Raw genomic sequence first — 26701 nt, 5'->3', positions numbered from 1 at the left:
AAGTCTCGACTTATAAACAGCGTATACCTTACACGCTGTTTATTAGGAAGATGTTAAAAAAATAGGGATTTTTAGCACGGACCAATATTTTTGATTAACTAAGGCCGTTAAGGTAAAAGTCTGATATCTTTGTTTGTGATATGAATTGCTTTTTGTTTAAATTTTTTGCAAAATTTGATCTCGCTCCAAATGTCAACATAAAATTCCTACCGGCAGACGCGATGAAAGGAAAAGGAGTAGTTACAGCCGTTAAAATAAGGATAGGTTTCATTTTAATTTCTTTATTCATGCTTAAACTTCATACAAGTTTTTAAATAAGTCATACTTATTGCAAATCTTTACAATTGTGATCTTAATATGTTACTACGAAGTTACCAATTCCATTTTTCTATATTTCTTCCTTAAAGTGGAAACTGGATCTTTAAATAATATAGGGTCCAGGCGAAGAATAGAACGGACTAATGGCATGTAACCCCAAGCAGATGCGAATGTGTTGAGGCATGATTGTCGCTGAACGAAATGTTCCGGGTCGCTCCACGATGACCTGAAACAGTTTTATCATAATCAAATGAGTTTTTAATAAATAACATTGTAACGATTTTACACTGATAACTTAACAATTATTATGCCGGAGGAAATTGAAGGCAAGAAAGTAGCATAAGACACACATAATTATGAAAATATGCTACATATCATCATTATCATTACGGTTGCAGGACGTCCACTGCTGGACATAGGCTAAATATTACCAATAGGGCCAGTCGGATGCGGCCCGCATCCAGCGTCTTCCGACAACCTATGCTATAGTTGCTGGTCCGTTGTCTCTCCCCAAACCCAGAATGTAATTAAAAATTATGTACAGCGTTATGTGATAATGTTAATGTTGTTTAGACTAGATGTTCCCAGACTTTTTTCTCATAGACAAAATTTACTTGTTCTAGGTCACCCCTGGCAACCCCTGAAAATTGCACTTAACTTTCGAAATTTGCGTTGCGACTCCAACCGTCCAACTACGAATTAATACCACTTCAGATAAACAATTCTTCTGTCTACGTCGATGATCTTGGTTCTTCTGCGGATCTTATTTCTGATTGGATCTTACAGCGAAATCTAAGAATAGCCCTGGTCATTGCTCTCTGGGTGACCTTGAGCCTTCCTATAAGGCTCATTGTAAACGATTTACTTTAGTGATAAATCAATTTATTTACTTGTAACGGTGGTGTGGTGGTTTGTAGCGTCGGCGTTGTGCAAGTTTAAGCGGCGGGCGGCGAGTGTGGTGCGCCACGAGGCAGTTAAGCAGGATGTCCTCACAGTTGTGCGCGCGTCGGACAGCAAGTCGGAGCGCCGGGGCGCTGGCGGCGTACAAGGCCAACGCGGCCCGGTGAACTAGAGCCGCACCCGGGAGCACCATAGAGTAACTGCCGCCCCATTTACTGCTATACCCCCAAGCACCCTGATGACAATAATTTATATAAACCTGTTACAAATATAATAAAATCGTTCTAAAGACAACTGCTTGTGGTTTTTTTATTGTTTAATAATATAAATCACTTTACCATTAACCGGGCGCAACAAAAAAATTGCCAAATAACATGTAATTCCAGCAAATTTCTTTCACTCATAAAGGTAATGTTTTTTGGGGTTCATGTGCTCTATTTTTTGAACTCATTGAATACAAAATTCATTTCTCTTTTTAAACCCTTATTTTTTTAAACAAAAAGGAGATTTGATATTTAGCTAGAACTGAAAAGGATAGTTTCCTTTTTTCTAAAGAAAAATATAATGTCAATTTGTCAAAATCATTAGGCCGAGTTATAAACAAATATTTAGGAATTCAATTAGTTTTACTCCAAAAGGATGCTCGATTATAAAGCTGTAATGTTTGCGCCCGGTTAATGGACAAGAAAACCATATTCAATTATCTAAATTTAGAGTTTTCATTTAAAACAGTCAAAGACAAATGAATAAAAATATTATTTCAGGGTATAACATCGTTAGTAATTAGTTGATATAAGAGTCTTCTACTTGTGTACATATTGTTCTATTATTCGACCATGGTTTACTTCTTTTCAACTCTCCACTACTAATGAACACTATATAATGACTTATTTCTTGAAATTCTTATGGACTATCATTAACCACGTGTTACTGTATGTTGTTATTGTACATGTTGATCCGAATAGATCTAATCTAGTATCTGCGAACAATTCAAACCGAAGATAATTTTTATTTTTCAGGAATGAAATGAAAATAACGATACCGTCTGGAATTTAAAGACCATGGAAACTTCATAATCTGCCCCTCTTGACAGACTGACGTCGTTCCCATCTTGTTAAACAATTAGTTAGCTGGTTTGGTCGGTATTAAACAGAGCGCAATCATATTGTTTAATGTCAACCATATCAGCGATCGATTTCAGTTTCTCGACCAACTAGATACGACTTTATATCACGATGTCGTTTGCTATAACAATAATATGATCGAATCTACGCAAAATCCTAGGTTTGTCCTTCATTCACTTAAATTTTACCGAATATATAGCTAGCTACTCGACGTACGACAGGGAGCAGTAAAACGATTGCTGTTTTGTTGCGCACGCGCTTATAAGTTAAACGTACCTAAAACATCCGTAACATCATATAGCCAACTTTTATTTTTTATTCAAGCACAAAGATTAAGAGTGTCAATAACAGGATAACCTTCCGAAGCGACGATTGCACGCGTGCACATCTGCTCTATGAGTAGCTTCTTTAAATTATTTTAAATAAATTGATTGAAATGATGACATTATTAATATGTTACATAATAGATAAAAAATTGAATTCTCGACTTACCTTAGCTTCATCCCAGTAATGGCTTCTAGCTGGATAACCTACAATCCGTTCTGGGAAATATTGCCACACACGGAACGCAAAATCTAACTCTTCAGCTAGCAATGGTGCGTCACCGTCTAATGAAAATACCGCAGCTGTTGGAATAGCCCACAATGGTTGCCATCTTGCTGATACGCCTTCACTGTAATATTTATACAGGATGATTGGTTATAACTGTAAAAGCTTTCAAGATGTGAATGAATAGCTCATTTGCTGTCAATTAATGTAGGGATACACCCTATCTGAAACCAATGATTTCTGATGTAATAATGATATAGTAAGATAAATCGTTTTCCAAATTCGGAATACTACATATTAAAATGAATTTTTGTTTACTATCTGCTTCTGTAGACTTTACACTGCTATAAGTTATTGACCTTTTTGATGCGTTTCAAAAAATAAAATAACGTAACTATCTTAGAGCGATCTCTTTATATAAGGTTATTGAAAGCTTTTACACCAATAACCAATAACCCTGTGTCAAACCTCCGAGGACAGGTTTAATGATATTAATTATATCCCGCCTCCTAAAGTAATCCTTTCTCATGGAATTAAATGGATTGTTACAAAGTAAATACGAATAACTCCATTATAACGGAAATTCTTTTTTGATACTAAAATAAGCTTAAATTAGTAATCGTATCTATATGCTCGCCTTAAAATTAATCATAGTTCCTGGCGTATTTTGCATCAAACTGTTTCAAATAAGATTGCTAATAAGAGAGTCTATGAAAGGTCTCGGTAAATCATACTAAAACGGCTCGGTTCGATCCAGTGTCTCACCGCCATCATAAACATAGTTGAGCGCAACTACGGAGCACTTTCGGACAGCTTTCTACAGTAGGACCTACAGTAAGTAAGGCAACATTAATCAAGGAAGCATGTTATTGTGGTAAAGATTATACCTGGGATTAGTATCATTCTCACTTTCGCGTGACTAATAAAAGATTTATAGCAGGTGAAAATTTAAAAATTGGCTTTAAAATAATAACTACAGAGTTTCTTGATTGGTTCTTCTCGATATAACAAACATTCTGAACCTGGAAGTAGCAGCATATAAAGAAAAATAGAACTAATAACAATATAAATACCTATTTAAAAGTACACTGTATCAACAACTTTATTTTCAAAGGTGGATAGTAGACAAAAAAGGTACGGAAATGAATTTTGATAAACTGTTGCAAAATATAAACATTAAATTTTACAATAAATTTCTTCAAACTTATCAGATTTAAATTACTCCCAAAGAGATTTGCTTTACTTATTGCGGTCATGAAAGTTTTTGTATCCATTTCTATAAAGTACAAACTTTGACTACTTACCCAGGATAATGAGTAGTTGCGTCTATAACAATAACTGGTAAAGGATCACGAAAATCGCCTGCCATCCGTGCCAACGACTTCAACGTAGGTGCCGCCCGTTCACTGTCCCACACTAGCACTACCTGTATGTAAATATTTTTATAAAATAAATATCCATCATTATTATGTACATTGAACATTAATGAAATAATCAAAGAGCGTGCTTCGCTTCAAAATATTTCGAAGAATTAATGTTTAACATAGTAGCTCGCATTAAAAATACCAAGTTTTACCATTTTCGTTCCAAACATTTAAAATCAGTCAAATGTTTAGAGGACTTCACTGCTACCCAATAAAATGTCATAATTGAGAAAACTGTATATTTATCATGAAATTGAAATAGATAAAAAGACAAAATTTAATTTGCTCAGCCAATTTTACATAGTACATACTTTAAATTTTTTTAAAAAAATTTGGTTACCTTTTCACAATATTCACTGCTAGCTATGTTAGCAAGAAGTTTGTGTAAAGCCGGAGATGTTGCTTGGACATATAATAATGCTGTAAAAGTTTCACCAAGTGTGGGAGGAGGCTCCGTCATTGGTACCGATGGGACGGGCAGAGGTATAGGTGGAGGCATTGGAGCAGGTGGCGCTACAGGCGTCGCTACCGCAATAGGAAAATGCGCTCGAGAATCTCCATATTGAGCTAGCGTGCCTAGTGCACCGGGTGGAGCATTCCAAATAAGAGCCTCGCGTTGTCTCGATGAACGATGTGCTAAAATTCGCTCAAATATCAACTGTCAAAGAAATAATGTTTATATTATTCATAGTATCTAACACAAAATATTATTAGCTTATGTCAAATTATTCTTTTAAGTTTGTTTTACCTCAATAGTTGTAAAAACTATCTTCTCAATTGAGGAAAAGTACTGCTCCCATAATATCTGTGTCTGCTGCCTCAAAGCCAGAATACGCTCAGGTGAAACTGAACGTACAAGCTCTGGTACCTGGATTTGGAAAAAAGAAGACAGTTTACTTTTCATCTTTAAAAACTAACGTGGGTTAGCACTTCACGAAGAAATATTTACGAGGTCATTAAAACGAAATTTAGCAGAAAATGTTATAAAATAGTATGCAGAAAGAAAAAGTAAATCAGAAAAAAATTAATATCAATCATGTACTATTGAAACAGTGAAACAAATGTTTATTCTTTTGAATAGTCTTTGCTTAGCAATTCCGAAAAGTGAAAACATTAATATAATGTATATTTAAATATGTTATACATATACCACTGCCACATTTGGATGTTGATTCTATTGAGAACTTGAATTGACACTCAATAGTTAGTGTTTTAACGCTAATTTTACCATTTGTTTGTCACATGACTTTTAGCATGGCACTAAACCCAGGTATAATTATCTCCTATAATATCTGTAATATTTAGCTTCATTAATCAATCTTGTCTACAATAACTGAAGCTATAACATAAGCTTTCATTTTTTCCACAAATAACTTTAAATTTACTTCAGGAATTATATTATAGAATTGTATACCTTTTCTCAAAAAGAATGAATTTACTTGATGGAGATGAAAACTTAGTTTTAAAAAGCTAAATAACTTTTTAACCATTGCTAATGTTGTATGGAAAAAGTTTATGTATGGATATATGGAACAATGCCATTAAAAAAAGACTGAGGAAAATGCTTTCAGTATTTAAGGAAATGTGTATTTGATACAAGCTAGATAGACACACCTGCAATAAAAGACGCTCATCAGCCCAAATTACTGCCCGACGCCAGTCAATGCGTTCATCAAATGGCAACCTCCAACTGTTACTTAAAAGAACTGGAACACATCCAGCTGCTAGTGCCTCTAGAAATCTATAAGACCCAAGACGTCTGCCCCGGGCTACTAAGCAAAATGTGGAATTTGCTAATAACTGTTCATAATCAAATCTGAAATATTTATTTGAAATCTTACAACTATATTAAAATATTTTATGTTAGCCCATTTTCTACCTCTTAATGAATTACAGAAAAAAGTACCAGACACTTATAATATTTGATTCATAAGGTTACTGGTTCATTATCATAAATGAGTGTAAAACAATAAATGATTATTTTAAATATAAATTGTATGAAGCATATAACAGGTATTTGTAATATTTTAATAATTAATTAATATAATTACACAGTTATGGTTTAAATAGAATTCAAACTACCATTCTTTCTCAGTTACCTACAACTGCTTAAATAACTTACCAAGCTTATTAATTTAAAAATAAAGAATGGAATAATATATTTCAGTGTATTGATAATTTTGTTACAACAAAGTTTCTATAGCATCAATTAACATTCTTTTAAACAGTCACATTAGAAAATCAAAGTAAAATGATATTTTATAACTAACATAATAATGTTACTTAAATATTTTTATATAAAATGTAATCTCATAAAAATAATTTTTTAAGATGTGGGTAATCTTACAAATTAGATATAATTGATTATCAAATATAAGTAAATACTCATTGTCATGTAATATTACCTCTGGAATTTCAAATCTTTTTCAAATTTAGTGTAAATTTACATGACAGTTACTTTAATAACTTTATCAAGTTTGAATATTCTTAAAACCCACCATATAACTTGATTATATGAATCAAATGTGCCATAATAATTTTTGTTACTCAAAAACAAGCCAATTGAAAATGACTTACTTGTCATATTCTTTATTATCTTCATCACACCTCTCATCCCTTAAATCTTTCCAAGACTTCCCATGTCTACAAGTTGTGACCAATATCAGATTGCTTCCATCATGTAGATGCCACAATGAATTTCTGGTCTCACTTCCTATACCATGAACATATCGTTTTCCCTTAAAAGCTAACAAATGCTTCTTTGGTGCAGGAAATGGATTGGCAGTAGCAGCCGGTGCAGCGCCTCCCCTTTCTGGATGTTCTTTGTGAAATAATGGCAATGAAATATCAAAACCATCGCGGAAAAAAGTTTCTGATGCACTAGCTCGAGCCAATATTGCTTCACCAGGGTCAAAACCTAATGCATTTTCAGCATAGTCAGGCCAAGTACCAGCATATAAATTGAAAATTAAATGGTTACGACCATTCTTCCAATTTGATAAATGTGACAATCTTTGAGCCACGTCAGGAATAAATTCAGGTGATAAGGGGTCTGCGTCCAATGTGTCGACAGCGGGTAAAAACAAACATGCTTCGTTTGGATCTTTTGTGGCATACCGAGATTCTCTTACAACAGATAATACTTTGCGATATGTAGCACTCACTGGACCATCGGTTGGATAAACGTATACTTTAGGGTCATCACCACACTTTGAGAAATCAAAACAGGTTTCCATACGACATGATTTTATTGTAGTATGTGGACTCCTTTTTTGGCGAGATGGTGATGCATATAATTCATCTAGTGTCGCAAAAGTAGGTAATTGTTCACGGAGGTTCTTCTGTACCGACACAGATTTAAAATGAAATCCTCCAAAATAACCATAAATAACTAAGCTACAAGAAAATAAAAGTAGAAAATAGCGCTTTTTCGCTTGCATTACGAGTATAAATGAAAATGGCTATCCTTAATTGTAGCTAGGCTATCGAGTTTCCATATTGTTATTTGGTTTATGCATAACAGCAGTTTAAGATGTCTATATTTCTTTCAAAATAAACTGTATATAAAACTATGAATCGTTATTATTAAATAAGAACTTTTACGTCAAAACAAATCTCATTGCTATGTCAAGGTATAAATCAGAAAAGATAGACGTTATAGACAGTAAATGAACTGAACTTTAAAAAGAAAGTAATGAAAATATTTTGTCATATTTACATTAACACTCGTTTTGTTTCTTGTTTTTATTTCCTATTTTTTTTCTCCCTAAAAATAAGTAATAAAAGATTTTTAATCTATTTTATTAGTTACGTTATTAGATACAGTTCCAGACATGATTTTAATTTATAAAATAATAAATAGGTACCAGAGAAAATAATAAATAGGTAAATAATAAAAGATTTTATTATCTTTTTGTAATAAAAATTAAAATGAAAATCCTCGATCAAAGCCTAAATTTATTAAAAACTATCAAGCTCTTTACAAACTATTATAAAAAGCTTTAAACTTTTTTATTACAAAAGGTCGTAATTCATTTAAAAAATTCTAAGAGTGTGTGTACAAACACAAAATGTTATTAAGATTATCACTTTTTCGCAAACGAAACCCCTAAATTTAAAACCTGAATTTACACATTGGATGTCACTATCATAATTTTCAAAAAAATGACAAATTATTTGACTAATTCCTTGGTTAGCTAAACTTCGTTTGAATTTTGCATATGTTTTAAAATAAAATACCAAGAAACTCATTTACAATATGACAACAGTTGAACGTTTACCTGAATCGGCATTAAATTTGTATATCAGGTTATATTGCCGAAATAAAAGTTCCGTAATTGAGAAGGTATAAATAGCTAACTTTTCGTTTTCTTTGCATTACTTAATACATTTCACTTATAAGATGTAGTTTATGTAGGAAATTATTCGAAGACAGAAGCTTATAATTTGGAAACAGACAACTAATCATGTAAAATCGCTCGCTAAAACCATACTGTTGTTAGCGAGGGGTCTTGTGTTTATAAAAAATAAAAGTTAATACATAAGCTTTTAAAGATATTTATATATTCAAATTAAGAAAACATTTGCGATTTCGTAATAGGCTTCCGGTATAAATCTATGACAAATAACTTTGACGTCATGCAGAACTAAAACTGCAGAAAAAATTTGAAAGGATTAAAAAATCTAAATCTGTAGGTGTAAGATTAGCGCTGTATGGATTATTCAAACCAATACAAATATTTGTAGTTTGAAAATATCATGACAAAAATCACTTATTACATTGATTAATTCTGTTTTAACATCTCTATTAATTTCTTGAGCCTTATTATCGGCTGGCGGATCTGTGTTAAGGTTTTGTTTAGTAAAAAAATCAGATAATTTACAATCTCATCATACCATAAGAGTAAAGCCATGTCTATATAGAACTACCATATTGTGGATCCATTTTGTTATTTATATCGCTTTTTAAACTCACAGTATTAGTAAGCGATACAAAATGAGTTATTTTTAATGTTTTCTAGCTTTAAGGTTTATAAACATCATTTAATGCTTTCAGAGGCATATTGTTTTAGCAGAGGCAACAAAATCATGGCTCTCTTTGAGTGAAAGTGAAAAAGAAATATTCACATCAAAGTACAACAAAATATTAGCAGGACACAAGAAGAAAATTGCTGATTCTTTACAAAATGTTCATCCTTATTTAAAGAAAAAAGACTACCAAATGTAGGTATTTCTTTTTATTAAATACATGGAACACTTTTTAAATTTATTGTTTGCTGAATAATATTTATCATAACTTAAAAAAACTGCTTAAAACATAAGTTATTACATAACTCTCATAATTAATACAAAATTTTTATTATGTTTAAAAATCATGTTCTCAAAAACAATTCTTCACAATCTTACAGATCTAAAAAAGATTATACCTCTCTTAGTAAACATAGTGATGTCACATATCAAGATGAAACTCATCTCCACAGTAATAACACAGAAAATCTTTCAGAAGACTGTAAATCTGTTATCAATGAAGAAGTGTTGTAAGTGTTGTCTTTGTTTTTCATCAAATCAATAATGTACAGGTCTGGGACTTATGTTATATTTGAATTTTGTACTTTGTGTACATCTGTAGAAAATGATGACACAGATGGTAAGTGATATAATCCTCTAATAATAATGTGAAAAAATATAATCCTCTAATAATAACAAATTTTAGAAGACCCTTGTCTGCTATATAATATGGGATTATAATTAGATTTGAATAGATTCATATACAAAAAGATTGGCACAGCTGTTTAAGACACAGCTGTGCCAATCTCTGTTCATAGAAGGAGAAAAATGTAAATACATCTACCAGCGATTTGTTGTGATCATGTTACTCTGACTAATTAAATTTTAAATTATTATCCAAACAAAATAGTTATGAATGATATGACTGACAGTACAGAAAATGACACATAAAATGTTATTAAATATTACTCAAATCAATATCTATAGTTTAAGAGACTTAGAATAATTTATAGTATATAAAAAAGATAATTTTATCTAAAACTAATCTATGATGGTAAATTTAATAAAATTTATTGTATTAATCTTTCAAAATATTACAATTAAATATACTATACCATTAGTAACAACTAGTGTACCATTAGGGCATTCATTAAAGAATTAATTTTAATGAAAATATACTACAAATATTTGCAATAATGTTGCTAGGGATATCGACGGCAATAACTTCACCTAATTTTATTAAGTTAATGTATTATGTTTTAGGACAACATTAAATATTGACTCTACTCAACAATTAGGTACTGATGCAAACAATCAATCTGTGATTCAATCTTATATAACAAATCGTCTTCCTGAACCAATTCCCCCAAGATTGAAGTAAGTTATAACTAGTGTAATAGTAAATTTATAATTATTTTTAATTTTGAAATTATTTTACAAAGAAATATTATTTGTAATTGTATTATGTTTTGTATTTTGTGAGAAAAACTTTATTATTTCTGATATTAATTGATACTATATATTACTTGATACTACAACAGCTATTAATACCATCAGACATATATATTAAAACTTTTAATAGTGATATCAAAATTTCAGATCGAGTAAAGAACTTTTTGAAATTCTCAGTGCTAAGACAAATAATAGCAGAATGTGGGAATCATTATCAACATCTGAGAAGAAGAGGTACCAAAATGCTGTCCTTTCAATTAAAAAACAATATTTAAAATCATATCGTCTGTTTCTTGACAACTTAAGTCTCGAGGAACTTCATGATTATTACATTAAAATAAAAAGTGAATAAAACATGTTGTTTCTATATAATCAAACAATTTTTAGATATAATAGATGAAATTATTTTGATCAAAAAGTGTTAAGAAGTAACATTTGTTGTTCTTTGCATTATTAAAAAAAATTAACAAAGTAAAAAGGTTTTAATGTTTTTTTGAGAGCTAATTCTCAACAATGTATAATTGTGTCTTGCCATTCTATAATAAGAGTATGTCTACTTACTTATGCTTCAAAGAATGGTTAGTGGAGATTAAAAAAGTTATTAAGTAATATGTAATGAACAACTGTGTCTATTTTTAAATAAATAATAATGTCAACAATAATTAGTAACTATTTTTTGGGCATTTACTATGAGGAACAATATATAGGTTACCTGTCAATTAACATTTTAAAGCAGTGTTTCCGAACCTTTTTAGTGCCATGCCCCATCTTAGCCTTTCTAAAATTCTTATGGCCCACTAACATGGGCTGCATCATCCATGTTTGAAAATCAATTTATTTTAAATCAGCAGATAGTACCTAATCTAGCCATAAATTCTGTTACTAGCTGTCTACATACATTTAAAAAAACATTAATTTAAATTTTGGACATTAGCTTTACGATAAAAATATACTTTTTCACGCATTATTGTATGGTTATTGTTTAGAATATTCTTTTCATAATGAAGTGGGCGGTAAAGATTGCGGTAAAAATACAAAGTAGGTAAGGAGCCAGCCGACATTTTTGATATATTGAAAAGGCTAGGGATAAGCCAAATGTTTGTGTGTCGTACCATCCAAAGGTTCACTGAAACCATGTCTGTTGATGACCGGAAGAGATCCGGCCGACCGCAGTCTATACAAACAAATAAGGCCGTTAATGAAGTCAAAGCCAGAATTCGTCGAAGTCCCAAAAGGAAGCAGAAAACCCTTTGCAGAGAAACGAGAATTCCACCGAGAGCACTTTCTCGGATTATCAAACAAAATTTAAGTCTAGGGGCTTACCGGAGATACACAGGACATACCTTAAACCATGCACTAAAACAAAGGCGAGTCGAAAAATCAAAACAGCTCTTATTTTGATACGCAGACAAAAAATACAGAAAAATTTCTTTACCGATGAAAACATTTTTACAATTGAGGTGCACTACAACAAATAAAATGATCGAGTGTATGCACCCACCTCTAAAGAAGCTTCCGAGGTAGTGACCAAAGTTCAGCGAAACCATCATCCAGCATACGTAAAGGATTGGTGGAGTGTCTCCTACCAAGGGCTTACAAAACTCCATTTTTGCGAAAAAGGCGTGAAACCTTCAGCTAAAGTGTATCAAGATACCGTGTTAGAAGCGGTAGTTAAACCTTTCAACAAAACCTTATTCAATAACGAAGTGTGGACATTCCAACAGGATTAAGCCCCAGGTCATAAGGCGCGCACTACCCAAATTTGCCTTGAGCAAAATGTTCCAGACTTCATAAAGGCTGATGATAGGCCTTCGGCTAGTCCGGACTTACACCCTTTGGACTATAAACTGTGGTCTGTGCTAGAGGACATGGCCTGCTCTAAGCGTCACCCAAGTATCGAGTCCCTCAAGAAATCTTTGGAGGCAGCAGTGGCCAAGTTTCCAATGGAAACCGTTCGTAAATCCATCGACGCATGGCCCCGCCCATTTAAAAGTGTGCGTTAAAGCTAAGGGTAGACAATATACACATGAAACTTTAAAATATATATATTTTTTAATTGTATATTATCAGAGATTTTCTTTGTAACAGAACTTATGGCTGGATTAGATATATTGATGACGTGATGATTGGCAATAATAGGTAAAGCTGTATCAGTTTCATTAAAATATCTGTTAAAATTAATTTTAATGTTTATAACACATTTACTACACCGCCACCCCAAAATTATGTTACCAGTCACAAAATTTTCTGAAAAATGATGCTTCTAAAATTAAACAGAAATAAAATCAAATACTTACCAATTATGTCTATACAATGTATATATTTATAAATTCAACGACCTTTCACAACACAATAACAGTTTTGACGGACACTGTTTCAAATAAACAGCAACTGTGTGCTGTAAAACAAAATTGAAGTTGCGATTGGCCATTCAGATGCAAACAAATGTGTTGCTTATCGAGGTTCCTTGCGAAACCTGCCATCTACTAGACGATATTTTGGTCACGTCAAGCGATTTTAGATATTTAAGAATGTGCTTTATAGTTAAATTTGGCACCCAGATCTAGCTTTGCATATGTGTAGGTATTTGTATGTGTGTGCATATGGCTTAGTATCTAAGGATTCATTTCGTGTCGAGACTATTTACGAAATAACAATTAAATTATATAATAAACCCCCCTGTGGGGTGTGGGTCCCACGTTGGGAAACGCTGCTTTAAAGCAATTTGTGTAAAGGACACCATTAAATTAATAAGAAAACAATAATAGTTTTGAATTCATTTTTTATCCAAACTCAGGTGTAACACACAGAAGCAATAACATTTTTTTGGTTTTTTATCTTAGATAGTTTTAGAATTGTTTCTCGTTCTTAGAAATAAATATTTATTTTTTAATCAAACTGCTGATCAACGCGCCTGGAGACTTGGCATCGTGTTGTTTATTACGATTAGAGCAATATCAACGGTCTTAGGTCTATTCACGATGCTTGGAATTACTTCCAAGGCACTGGAAGTGTCGCTAGAAGACCTGGCTTTATAGTCTTCTTACACTTTGGTAGTTACTTGAAGTTCGCTGTCAGTCAACAAGACTAAGTGTTTTAACCCTTAATAGATTATACAACAGTAAAATTCGTACAGCCAATCTATAAAAAAACTAATAGTAATGTGAACATTCGGTTTAAAAGATTGGTATCAAAATTGAAACTCTAGGCTATTAAGGGTTAAATTAACGAACCCTTCCGCTCTGTGAACTCCGGTCAGATGAAGCTATAAAAGCCTCCGGGCTAACAGCACCTACATCAACAGAAAGTAAGTAAGACTAAGTGTAACGTCAGTCGGAACTCGCGGCTTAGCATTTAGCCCAAAACTTATATAGCTTAAGTTTGTTACATCGAAAACATACAGTGACAGTTCGCAAGTTATAATATTTGATTTGTCAGCATCACGTTAGTAACATAATAATAGAGACAATCATGTTAGTAACTAAATGATTCCGAATAGACTGCACAAAGACCAGCAAACCTCAAAACGACGAGTTGTGGGAATACTTTAACTAGAAACTATCACAAAAATTGTTTGTTTCAGTGACAGTATTTCAATTGTAGTATAAATCAATGAAAAAAGAATAGGAGATTAAAAGGAAAAGAGATAGGTTTGAGGAAGGCTACATACAAGATTTTGATCATTCTGGTACTCCCAGTGTAATGATTTGGGAAATTTGTGGTATAGTTATTAATTGGGAAAACCGCATTTGTTTTTATAAATAACGGTGGAATTTCTGTCAATGTAGGACGATGTCCATGTTAATGCTTGAGCGTCAAAAAAAAAATTAAAGAAACTATTGTGGTGGTTCTTTTTTTCTACATTACTGTATTTACATTCCAGTGACAAAGCTAAAATGGTCACTCACGGTGATAAGAGCATTTAGAATATACCACACCGGCACAATTAGAGGAACACAAAAAAAAAAACTATTTTTGACATATTTCTTTTTTTTCGACTTATTGTATACAAAATTATTACCTCTGCTCGAATTACTAAAATAATAATTAAGCTGAAAAATATTTATTTTTGAAACAGCGTTTCATGATTTTTCCTTTTCAGTTATTACGGCTTAATTTTAAATTTAACACAAAAAAAAGAAATTAACACAGAAATGTCTCAGCTGTCCAGTTTCTATGCTCGGGAACGAACGCTAATCTTGCTACATGATGAGCTGTCTCGAGTTTTGGAGCTTTAGCTGGCACATAAGATCATTAACCCATCTGTAGTTAGTCGCCTCCTTACTGCACGTTTACTTACATTTACATTACAGACTTCTTGCAATCGATTTCGGGTCTGAACAGCAGTTTTTCGATGTATCCTTAAAGTCTGCAAGACGATAAAATGGTCATCTACGTCACTTAAGATCCAGTCGTCCTTTAGTGTCTTACAACACGACGAACCACCGACGTCGATACACCCAATGCGTGACCGACTGAACGGTAAATATACCGCTCCTCGATCATAGTTACTGCCCTAGCCACTGAAGTTGTTGGTAAATCACTCATTTTGTATTAGAACAATAAGCACTATTGAAAGCAAACAGTTAAATGAACACAGTCACACACACAACATCCAATAAAGTTCTTATCAGAAACAATGAGAACTTGGGATTTCAGCAAATTTTTTAAAAGAACCAAAAAACCTGTCACCGCACTTGAGAAGTGTGAAATTTTAAAGTATGGTATTTCTTAACAGTGTACTTACACGTTTTTTTTATGGCCCCCGCTGTTGGAGGCCTCTCGTACCCCTAATTTGTTGGGTTTATATGGGGTCTTTGTTTACAAATAAGTTTTTCAAAATTTTGTCTTTATTCTTCACTCTCTTTCATACTTCTCAATTTTTTTTATTCTTACCATTTTTCCTTCACAATATCTTTCATTCCTTCTTGCTTTCATCGCCTTCCTTCCATCATCTAGACTAGTTCTATTAATAGTGCAGTTAATTTTATATTTGCTACCTGTTTGTCTTTTCTGTTTTATTCCTTTTAACAGTATTACTCACCACCCTGCTGCGTGCAAATGTACTTATACTTTAATAAAAACTAGTTCTCAAGATTTACAAGATTTAAAAACTTTTTTAAAAATCTACCTTTTTTGTGTTCCCCTAATTGTGCCGGTTAAGGTATACTCTAAACAAAACTTTATGTAAAATGGATTTCATCAAATGACTTAGGATATATCGAGAAAGTGTGGAAAACGATCCGATAACCAAGGAACAAAGGAACCTTCAAAATTTTGAACCTTTAAAATAGGCCGCTAGTTAACGTACGATTTCCGACCGTCGATAAAATAATAGTCTTGTTTTGTATCATAACATATACGCGACCTGACTGCGGGAATTTTCCATTATAATATTCCCGCAGGAGTATAAATATCTATGTAACTTTGTCAAATGACGTTTCGTATGTAACATTGATGCGGTTCACTTCAGTCTTATTTCAATTAAGATAGAGAACCTCTCTCTACACATTAGGTTCTCTGCTCATAAAATACAAATTAATTAAGTCAAAGTTTGGCCCTCACACCTTTGTTAAACTCCTTTCTAGTGACAGTTCAAGCCAATGCTTCCCTGTGCCCAGTTACTCTATGGACCATCCGTCTATCGGCGTGAGCTAAGGCTCCCGACAGAACCATTGAGCCCTCCGATCTTACTGGAAGAAAAGGTCAATAGGTCTTGTTGTTCAGCCATTTTAAATGTGGTGGAGCTATTTAGGATGCTTTATGAATAGCAGCATAAATAAAATTTTGTGAAACTGAATCCAAATTAAATGTAATATAATCAGACTACATATAGGTAAAATCTATTTTTTTTTATTGAAACCTCTAATAATTTTGAAATAAGGGTATATTTAATATGTATTTGATGAAGGTATGCTTTTATACCTTTACTACTTTTGTACTTTTAAAACAACCACACAAGCAGATAAAACTTTACATTTTTAAAACAACTTACACAGTGCCCACAAAAGATGCTTCTGTCGTGATACACTGCAAAGTAAATGTAAGTGTATAATACACACACATTGTGTCCTTTCTAATGGTTGGAATGATGTAATATTCAAGAATCTATTTCTTTTCTAAAATTTCATTGTGATCAACTTATTTGATCTATCATGTGTCTATTTTCTCTTTCCCATAAAGAAAACAATGAAGGAATTGTAGTTCCTTTTGATGAAAAGAATCTGACCTCAATTAAATGTAATAAAATATTATGTTTTTGTAATACATTCAATGGAACCATGATATTTATTAACTATAATAATAAAAACAATTATAACTAATTTTTATTGAAACCTAATTAACAATACTTGGAGGAGATACATTATTTTAAATTATATATTCATTCTTATACATACTAAGGCTAAGTAAATCTAATAAATTTAAACAAAACAGCAAAAAGTATTAAATGTTACTGTATGCAACAAATTATTTTCCACAAATTAGTCCAATAGCCATACCAGCTACAAAAGATGTCAAAAATATGTGCGTTTCAGTTGCTTGGTAATGGTCGTCACCAGTAAAATTATGGTACCATTGTTTTGCCTTCTTTTCTTTTTTCTTTAATATATCCTCCGCTTTATCAATTTTTCGATCCACAAATCTTTCTACCTGGAAAGTAATTAATACTATTAATTAAAATAAATATAAACAGTGTACCAAGAATATTGATACATTTGTTTATAAGTTACAAATTAATTTAATTTTAAATTTGTTAACACACTATACCAACTTTGGGATAAACAGGCATTGGAGATAACAAAATACATTAAGTAGCATAAAAAACATTAAATTTTAATATAATTAATTGTAGCATAATTATATACAACAATGATTGCCTGTCTAATACAGAAGATAAGTTTTTAACAGTAACACTGATTGAAGTATCATTATTATTATCAATAAAAATCAGAATTCTGAATCTGATTTTTTTCTTAGATTTCTTATGTTTAGCAAGAGAAATATAATTAAAAAAATCTGCATCAGATTAGATGATTTAATAAAGATACTTTCAGGATGAGACAGTTTTGGACAACAATGGCAAAGTATTTTAAATCAATATTTATTTTCTCCCTAATGAAATAGATGAAAAATAAATGGATAAAACACCTGAAACTGATAAAGTGAAGCGAGAAAGGGTACAGCAGTTTAGTGACCAAAGTCTAAAATTTTATTTTATATAGTAAGCAACACAATTTCAATTCATATTTCTTTTAAAAGCATTGAAATAGGTAAAATTTATCATTGATAATAATTTTACTGTCAGAAAAAAAATCAGTTCATCTCAACCGGCTTAATAAAATTATTAACTCACAATTGATTTTAAAATATTGATATTCATGAAGACGCAATTCCAAAAAAGAATCCACCAGTAAAGCCTGCTGAATAATATGAATTATCTTTGAAAATGTTTAAAACCTGGAACAAAAATTTGGTTTTTGCAAAAAAAAATATAGCTGCGATAACCGAATACAAGTATTCTGTTGGTAAATTTTATTAATACCGGTCAAGTGCGACATACAAACATTGTTTGTATATTTAGACCTACTTTTTCAAACCAATCTGGTGACCTTCCTGTTGTCTCCTTTTCAATTTTGTCGCTAATTTTATCCACTTTTTTGTTGATTTTATCCCAATTAATGTCTATGTAACCCTTTTGGCTAGCGATATGCAATAAAATAACACCTCCGCCAATTCCAACGGCAGCAAATTTGCCGATTTTCATTGTTATAAAGCCGGTTATCCTGTAAACATTAACAATATGTCACATTAGCATATAATATGTGAGAAAGTAAAAAAAGACTACAAACTTATACCTACCATCCTGATGCAGTTCCTAAAATAAGCTGTTTAGTTGCAGACGTTTTTCCAATATCTCCAATTGCTTTTTCAATAAAGCTTTTAGCGTCGTCAACGATTTTTTTGGCTTCTTCAGATGCATCGTCCTTTTTTGGCTTCGCCATTGTATTATTAACTTGAAAGTGCGTCGCAAAAATTAGAATCTATTTTAAAGTTATCGAGTACCAAGTAGAACTAAGCACAATATACATTAAATGATTCACCATCTGATTTAGTCTATGATTAATTGCCTTGTAACAATGTTACCAGTGAATTTTGAATAGCTATAATATCATTAAAACGCTGCAAATTTATGATTCAGTGCGTTTTTATGTAAACTTGGTTGTATATTTAATCTTAATAAATTAGCCGTAATATATTCATAGAAACGTTAATTTTCATCACTTTCAAAAATATATAATTTAATGAATTTTATACAATAGATGAGTATCTCTGCTTGGTTAAAAAAAATAGCATCGCTTTAAGGAAGACAAGAACTACTGCGAAAAGTTTTGTTTTGTTTTTGTTCAATACTAAGGAATACCATAATTTGTACGTTCAACTTTCATTATAGTCTATTTCATAAAATGTAAAGGATAAAATTTAAAAGTATGTAAATAATTATACATTTTCGTGTCTGTGGGTAAATAGCATTACTGAAATTGATTAATCACAGTTACAATAAATTTTTATCGTTTTCTATGTGTATGCACAAAATTAATGTTTTTTTTTACAATAGATTTTCATGTAATTTAAATTTTGAATCAAAGGAGATTATTCTTTTACAATAGCATCATTGTTCTTAGCGAATAATTATTATGTCTATTTATTCTAACGATAAACAAAACAATTTGGCGCTATATTTTTTAAGCAATAACAAACTAAAATAATCTTTGGTTGTTTTTAAGAGTAATAGTAACACCAAAATATGTCATAATTACATTTAAACCTTTAGAAAATGTGTAGAATTGGTCAAATGTCAAATACAACTTGTAAACTATTTGTAACTATATAATTATATCACATAATTAATATAAATAAGCATGTATGTTATCAGATTTTAATGAAAGATTCCTCAAAAGTAAATTATAGACATCTGTTTCGCGTTTTGCGTTGTTTTTTCTGATTTTGCTATTCAAGTTTCTCTGATTTTAAAATGAAGGTTTTGTGTGGAATTTTAAGTTACAGATTCGGATATATAAAATTTTTCCAAAGATATACGAGTAGTTTAGGATTATGGGCAAGTATTTTACAAATAAATGTGGTTGTGATGATGATGTTATTTGTAATTAGTTTTTTCAATTTATTATGGAAATTTGTTAGGACCTGTATTGATTTTAGCATGAACAATTAACAACAGAAATTAAATTAAAAATTGAAAAACAATGGGGTGAAGATGTACAAAGTCAGAAGTGTAATATTAATAAAGACCCTTTCTATGTGTTACCAATGTTTCCTTATCCATCTGGAAATTTACACATGGGACATGTCCGGGTGTACTCAATTTCGGACACAATTGCCTGGTTTCATAAAATGAATGGTAAAAATGTTATACATCCCATTGGATGGGATGCATTTGGTTTGCCTGCTGAAAATGCAGCTATAGAGCACAATGTCCCTCCTCAAGACTGGACGAGGGCCAATATTGAGACAATGAAAAACCAGCTTAGCAATTTAGGATTTAATTTTAATTGGGAAAAGGAAATAAGTACATGTGACCCGAATTACTATAAGTGGACACAGTATATTTTTTTGAAGTTATTTGAAAAAGGATTGGCCTACCAAAATAAGGTTAGTAAAGTATTCTTTTTATATTAAATTATTAAGACTTCTAGATTGTTGGGTTGTATTTTAATTGTATAAAAAGCCAGTAAAGACTCATAAAAATTGTTTTGTTGTTTGAACTCCATTTTAACATGTGTAATTCACTTAATTCACATATTTTCACCTTTGCCAACCTTCATAAAGTTTTTTTTTTTGAGAATATGCCTATTTTCCTTTACTGTCATAAACAAGAAAATAACTGCTTGCTATAAATTTATCATTTTGTATGTACTAATATGTTGTTATTATATAATGTAAATCTTTTATGATTGTGGTAATCTTTGCTTTACAGCGCTTTACAGTGAGCATCTATCTTTGGATATAAATGGATGAATCCAATTAGTTATTTTAATTATTAATTCAAAATAATTGTTTCCAGGCTAGGGTAAACTGGGATCCTGTGGATAAAACAGTATTAGCAGATGAACAAGTAGATGACAATGGCTGTTCTTGGAGATCAGGTGCTAAAGTTGAAAAAAAAGTACTTACACAATGGTTTATTAAGACTACAAAATTTGCTAAACAACTGTATGATGGTCTTGACAGTAAACATTTAGAGAATTGGAAAGATATAATAAACCTTCAGAAACACTGGATTGGTGAATGTAATGGAGTAAGTGTTACATTTCAAATAAAGCTTGGTGATAACATAAAATCATTTGATGTATGGACATCTGAACCATACAAACTTTTACATGGAGAATTTTTAATTATGCAAAAAAATAATGTTATCCTTGATGAAATTCTAAGTAAAGAAACAAGAAATGTTAAATGTTATAATCCAATAACAAATACTGAAATGCCAATATATTTCACAAATAATTTTAATTATCCTGAAGGCCAGGAAGTTTATTTAGCATGTCCCTCAACTACATTAGAAGATAGGAAACTATCAGAAGAGTTTGGAATCTCCTATGATAAAGACATTTCTGACATTGATATTAACAATGATAATCATAAAGCAGTGGACATAGCAATAAGAAAAAATGTTGGAGGCCATTATGTTAGTTCTAAACTTAAGGATTGGTTGATATCAAGGCAGAGATACTGGGGAACACCTATACCAATAATTCATTGTCCCAAATGCGGAACGGTCCCTGTACCATATGAAGACCTGCCAGTTAAACTTCCAGAGATAACAAATATTGACTTTAGATATCAAACACTAACACATGCATATGATTGGATAACATGTAAATGTCCACAGTGTTCTAGTGTTGCAAAACGTGAAACTGATACAATGGACACATTTGTAGACTCTTCTTGGTATTATTATCGGTTTTTGGATCATGATAATGAAAATGCTCCTTTTAGTAGAGATAAAATTGAAAATTTAACACCTGTTAATTGTTACATAGGTGGTAAAGAACATGCAGTTTTGCATTTGTATTATGCTCGTTTCATGAGTTATTTTTTGCATTCTCTTGGGTGGACTTCAACACCAGAACCTTTTAAAAAACTTTTAGTACAAGGAATGATTATGGGTCAAAGTTACAAGATTAAATCAACAGGAAAATACATACCACCAGGTAATGTAGAGAAAATAGGAAAGGAGTATAAAGAAAAAGTTTCAGGTGAACCTGTATTAGTTCAGTGGGAGAAAATGAGTAAATCTAAATATAATGGTGAAAACCCTAAAAGGTTATTAACAAGTTATGGTTGTGATACCACTCGATTACTGATACTTGCTGATGTGCCTCCTTCAACCAGTAGACGCTGGTCAGACACAAGTAAGGCAATGACTTTTAATTCCATTGATTATTTATTTTGCTGTTTTCCATGTAGTGAGCTTTCATAAGTGTCAACACTATAGCATACACACACAATTCAAAAATACCAATCATTTTAAATTTTTACAGTAAACAGTAAGAATAAAAAGAGCACTTCTCTAGGTGGATAATGGTATCAAATTCAAATGTCTGATATACTGCACCTTAGGTGAAAACCATTTACAGTTTATCACAATATGAATTTTAAGGACAATATATACACAAGGTGATTGGAAATAGATTGCAATGCTAAAAGTTTTGAAGGGGCTTTTACATCTATTTATAATCACTATATAAGATTATGATTCTAAAATACGCTACATTAATTAATTTCTTCTATTTGAATATGCCTGGCAACTTCTGGCATTACAAAATTGAAGGGATAGATAGTAAACAATAATTGATTTTAATATATTGTAATTGAAATTTTGAAAATGCTTTTTCTTTCTGTATTTTCATTGTTATTTATTATTTCTGAAATCATTACTTATTGGAAAAGGAGTACAGTACATTAATTGACAGTATATGAGCTATTAAGTGATTTTAATTGTAATGATATAACTTGAGTATTATGACAGGAGTGGCTGTGCACTTGTCTATTGTCTTAATTATTGTAAAATATTACTGAACATATTAAAAATACTAATAGGATTATAATATGTCACTAATCCTAGGCACATATAATTGAGTGGTGTTTTTACCAACTTTATCTAAAGTCAGCAAATACTAACATTATCATTTTTATATTTCATGCTATTATTTCCATAAATATTAGATACTTTGTTGCAGCTTTGCCAGGTGTATTGAATTGGCAACATCGTTTATGGTTAACAATTGGAGATTTTCTCAAACATAGAAACAATGTAAACTTAATGAAAGATAATAGTATCACAAAAGAATGGAATGATCGTGACACATTACTTTGGAATTCAAGAAACTATTTTAATGCTACAACCACTTATCACTTTAAATATACACAAAAACTAAGTGTTGGAATTTCTAGGTTGCAGAGCTTGACTAATGTTTTACGAGTATGTATATTATCAATTATATAAAATATAACCAGCGACTCATACCAATCCTCTGCCAACTCTGATATCGATTTAGCTAAAATTCTTTGTTCTTCTGAGAAAAGGATTACACTTTTCTTCAGAAACCGAGTAGATATCATTTAGTCAATACAATACGACAGGTGACGCATCTCAGGTAGATTTTTTTTAAATTTATTGGCTTGTGGATTTCGGATTCGCGAGCAATGAGTCCGAAGAAGCTATCAAAACCAGAAAGGCTAATAGCGTTTAGCACAAATCGGATAGCCATATCTGTTTATTATTTTGTATGTTATAAAAAGAAATATCCAATTCCTAAATCAATGCCAAGGGTGTACACCATTTTTGCTATTGTTGTGTGGGCTTAACACAATGGGCTGTTTTAATTCTGGATATGGTTAAGTATGGCTGATAAAAATACTTGTGTTTAGTAGTGGTAGTTCTTTTTTTAAAGAGATGTTTGGATATCATCTTGGCAAATACCTCTGATACTAAAAGGTAGTACTTTGTTCAGCTTTCAAAGTAGAATAATGATATTCTTGGAATATTGTAACTCAATAAGACAACTACAATTTCAGTGCCTAAAAGAATTTTGTTTTCTAAAATTTTGTGTAGCATTGGTACAAAAGTTTTAAAGGAGTGAATGTATGAATAGCATATTTGCTGTCAATTAATGTATGGTACACCTTATCCAAAAAGCAATGTTTCAGAAATATTAAACAATGTAATGAATATTAAAAAAATTAACAATTTAATGACTTTATATTATTATTAATTATTGTTTACTATTTGTCCCTGAAAACTTTGTACTGTGAGAAGTTATTGGCACGTCGCATTTCAAGAGGAAAATAAGTTAACACAACTAATTTCAGAGTGATCACTTTATATAGGTTAATTGGAAGTGTAAAGGCTTTAAAGATTTTTGAGATGTTTATTTACCCTTTTAAATCTTTTACACCTGTATATAATCACCATGTAGCATTATACAGACGAAGTGTCAACAGCAATAAAACTAACAACTTTTTATTAATATAAAAAAAATTGTTATTACTAATTTATATTGCAGAATAATATGCCGCCAGAAACAGTGGCTAAAAGTAAAGAATATGAATTAGCACTTGCATCATTAATTATAATGTTGACGCCAGTGTCTCCACATTTTTGTTCAGAATTGTGGGCTGGATTTCTATCAGCACCTAATAGATTGAATGATAGCACAAATCTTATAAACTGGGAGAAGTCTATTCTAGAACAGGATTGGCCAAAAGTAGACAATAATTTTGGATTGTCATTCTTATGTAAAGTAAGTAATATTTATTGCATTCATACTTACAATTTATTTAATTACTTAAAAATATGCTTTTTGAGCAAACATGTTTTATGTCTGTGTCAATGTAGCTACTCTCAGTGGCGTAGCTAGGGGGTGGCGAGTGGGGCGGCCGCACCAGGCACCACAAGCAGGGGGGGGCACCAAAGTAGAAAGTGAAAGTGTGAAAGTGAAGTTTTTTTTTTAATGATAAATAATGAAATGTTAAAAGAAAAATGAAAACCATAATTTAAAGTAAATAACATAAAAAGAATATCGAATTTTACTATTTTTGTGCTAAAAAAGTTGTTAAATAATATGATCATTAAAAAAAGTAAACGGTTACAAAATATAATATACACAGTTTTTAAGCCTTTCATTCGCAAAACACAAAGTGTTTTTTAAAAGGGCCCTAAATCATAAAAACACATATCTATGTTTCAAACTAGTCGACACTATTGATTTTGAAAATGTGATTATTGACTTTGCAGGCCAAAAAGCGAGGAAAGTTCGTTTTTAAATTTTCCCAATAAATTTTATTAAGATCTAATGTTATTTTACTTACATTTATTATTATTTTGAACCAAAAAAATATATATTAGCTACATTCTGTTCTGAATTTTGAAATTATTTACTCTTTAGTGGGGGGGGGGGGGGCACGAAGCCCCAATCTGCCCCAGGCCCCAAATACCATAGCTACGCCACTGGCTACTCTGTAATACAGAGTAATACAGCTACATTAACACGGACATTACACTTAGAAATAAATTTTTATATTCCATTTATTTCCATATTTTAAATAATCCATGAGATAGTATAGGCAACTTTTTTATTCTGATGTCTAGAAAAATGATTATTGAATAATTTATTAGTTTACTTTAGACTCGTTCTTCATATTTTTCTATTTTATTCTCCTATTTTCATTTAAACGGATTTTATTTCTTACTTGAGAAAATAATTTTTTGGAATATAAAATATTATGTATCAAGAAGGTGGTGCAATAATATTACAATTCTTATGCATAAATAAATATATTGCTAGTAAATTTCATAGTCATAATAAACAAACAAGTATTAGATTTTCTCTTTACAATAAGCAAATGTGATGACAGGATCATAAATTGTTTTAATTTTGTAATCGGTTTCTTTTGTAATAAATTAACATAATTGTTTTAGGTGGATGGTGCAGACCGCTGTGACCTTAAAGTTAAGGCAGAAGAACTTTCAAACTTGAATCAAGAACAGGCTTTACAAATAATGCTCAGGCAGGAATCTGTTGCAAAAAGAATTGAGAGAGGTATTGCAAAAATAAATTATGAATTGTACCCAAATTGTCGGGCAATATTAAATATATACACAAATAGAATTTTGAAAAAAGAGAAGATACAAGATAACTGTTGAAAATAAATGGATTAATAGAAAGTGTATTCCTTTAATAAAAAATACACAAATGAGCTATTTTAATTTTGTTTTTATTTACAGTATTCCAACAAAATTTGAATCATAAAATCTTTTTCTTTTAGTTATTAACATTAATCTTAACGTAAGTACGGTAGGTAAAGGGGCGACCGCCCGCCTCGTTTCCAGACCTAGAGCGGGCGATATATTGTGTAATCATTAAAAAATTCAGACTTAAAAAGATTAAATATAATCTTAAGACTACAAGAAATATTAAAAAAAGAGCTAAACACTCATTATGAAAAAATATTTTTAAGTACTTATGAGAATAATTTATTTATTTGTTTATTTAATATTCTTTATTGTACACGATAAGATACATAATAAACAGAAAAGTACAATGGGCGGTCTTATCACACAAGGCAATCTCTTACAGACAACATAGTAAGGAAAAGATAATAGTACTTATAAAGGGTAGTTCACGTGTACAAAAAAAAAATACATTGTCACAAACAAATGAACATAAATATACATAGACATACATACTTAAACATACATACATATGTATATAACATATATACTTATAATAAAAAAGGTTTAATACATATTATAAATTTAATACAATAATAAATAAAAACATCAAACTGATTTGGATCGCAACTTGCCTCGGCTAAAATAAAGAAACAGAGGAAGAAAAAGTAATG

At 31.1% G+C, this 26701-nt stretch overlaps 4 protein-coding genes across 5 annotated transcripts; 2 read left to right on the top strand and 2 right to left on the bottom strand.

The window, feature by feature from the left end:
* Positions 1-296: 296 nt before the first annotated feature.
* On the bottom strand, positions 297-7924 carry ttv (exostosin glycosyltransferase 1 ttv). Its single transcript, XM_068770192.1, has 8 exons — positions 6893-7924; positions 5930-6131; positions 5064-5183; positions 4656-4973; positions 4196-4317; positions 2835-3015; positions 1209-1453; positions 297-544 (listed from the first exon to the last, which is right to left on the bottom strand). The coding sequence occupies exons 1-8, from the start codon at positions 7753-7755 to the stop codon at positions 364-366; spliced, it is 2232 nt and encodes a 743-aa protein (XP_068626293.1). The 5' UTR covers positions 7756-7924; the 3' UTR covers positions 297-363.
* Positions 7925-8503: 579 nt separating this feature from the next.
* Positions 8504-11146, top strand: LOC137927037 (uncharacterized). The gene is made up of 5 exons (XM_068770823.1): positions 8504-8660; positions 9372-9538; positions 9724-9852; positions 10586-10699; positions 10922-11146. Exons 1-5 carry the CDS (start codon positions 8574-8576, stop codon positions 11124-11126), a joined length of 702 nt encoding a protein of 233 aa, XP_068626924.1. The 5' UTR covers positions 8504-8573; the 3' UTR covers positions 11127-11146.
* A 5941-nt stretch (positions 11147-17087) lies between these two features.
* On the bottom strand, positions 17088-18888 carry LOC137926903 (FUN14 domain-containing protein 1B). Of its 2 annotated transcripts, XM_068770641.1 has the most exons (4): positions 18635-18888; positions 18363-18558; positions 18129-18232; positions 17336-17425 (listed from the first exon to the last, which is right to left on the bottom strand). In XM_068770641.1, the coding sequence occupies exons 1-3, from the start codon at positions 18775-18777 to the stop codon at positions 18152-18154; spliced, it is 420 nt and encodes a 139-aa protein (XP_068626742.1). In that variant the 5' UTR covers positions 18778-18888; the 3' UTR covers positions 17336-17425; positions 18129-18151. The 2 variants fall into 2 exon arrangements, with proteins under 2 accessions (XP_068626741.1, XP_068626742.1); XM_068770640.1 differs by lacking the exon at positions 18129-18232 and having other exon boundaries at positions 17088-17425.
* A 791-nt stretch (positions 18889-19679) lies between these two features.
* LeuRS-m (Leucyl-tRNA synthetase, mitochondrial) lies at positions 19680-26046 on the top strand. Its single transcript, XM_068770357.1, has 6 exons — positions 19680-19892; positions 19994-20443; positions 20856-22206; positions 23035-23276; positions 24361-24597; positions 25776-26046. Exons 1-6 carry the CDS (start codon positions 19809-19811, stop codon positions 25998-26000), a joined length of 2589 nt encoding a protein of 862 aa, XP_068626458.1. The 5' UTR covers positions 19680-19808; the 3' UTR covers positions 26001-26046.
* Positions 26047-26701: the final 655 nt, after the last annotated feature.

Source organism: Battus philenor, unplaced genomic scaffold, assembly GCF_028537555.1.
Source record: "Battus philenor isolate CCGP_79_NKW_IND1 unplaced genomic scaffold, ilBatPhil1.0.hap1 SCAF_3, whole genome shotgun sequence".
NCBI lineage: Eukaryota > Metazoa > Arthropoda > Insecta > Lepidoptera > Papilionidae > Battus > Battus philenor.
Note: the sequence above shows the minus strand (reverse complement) of the source record. Positions and strands in the feature narration are given on the sequence as shown.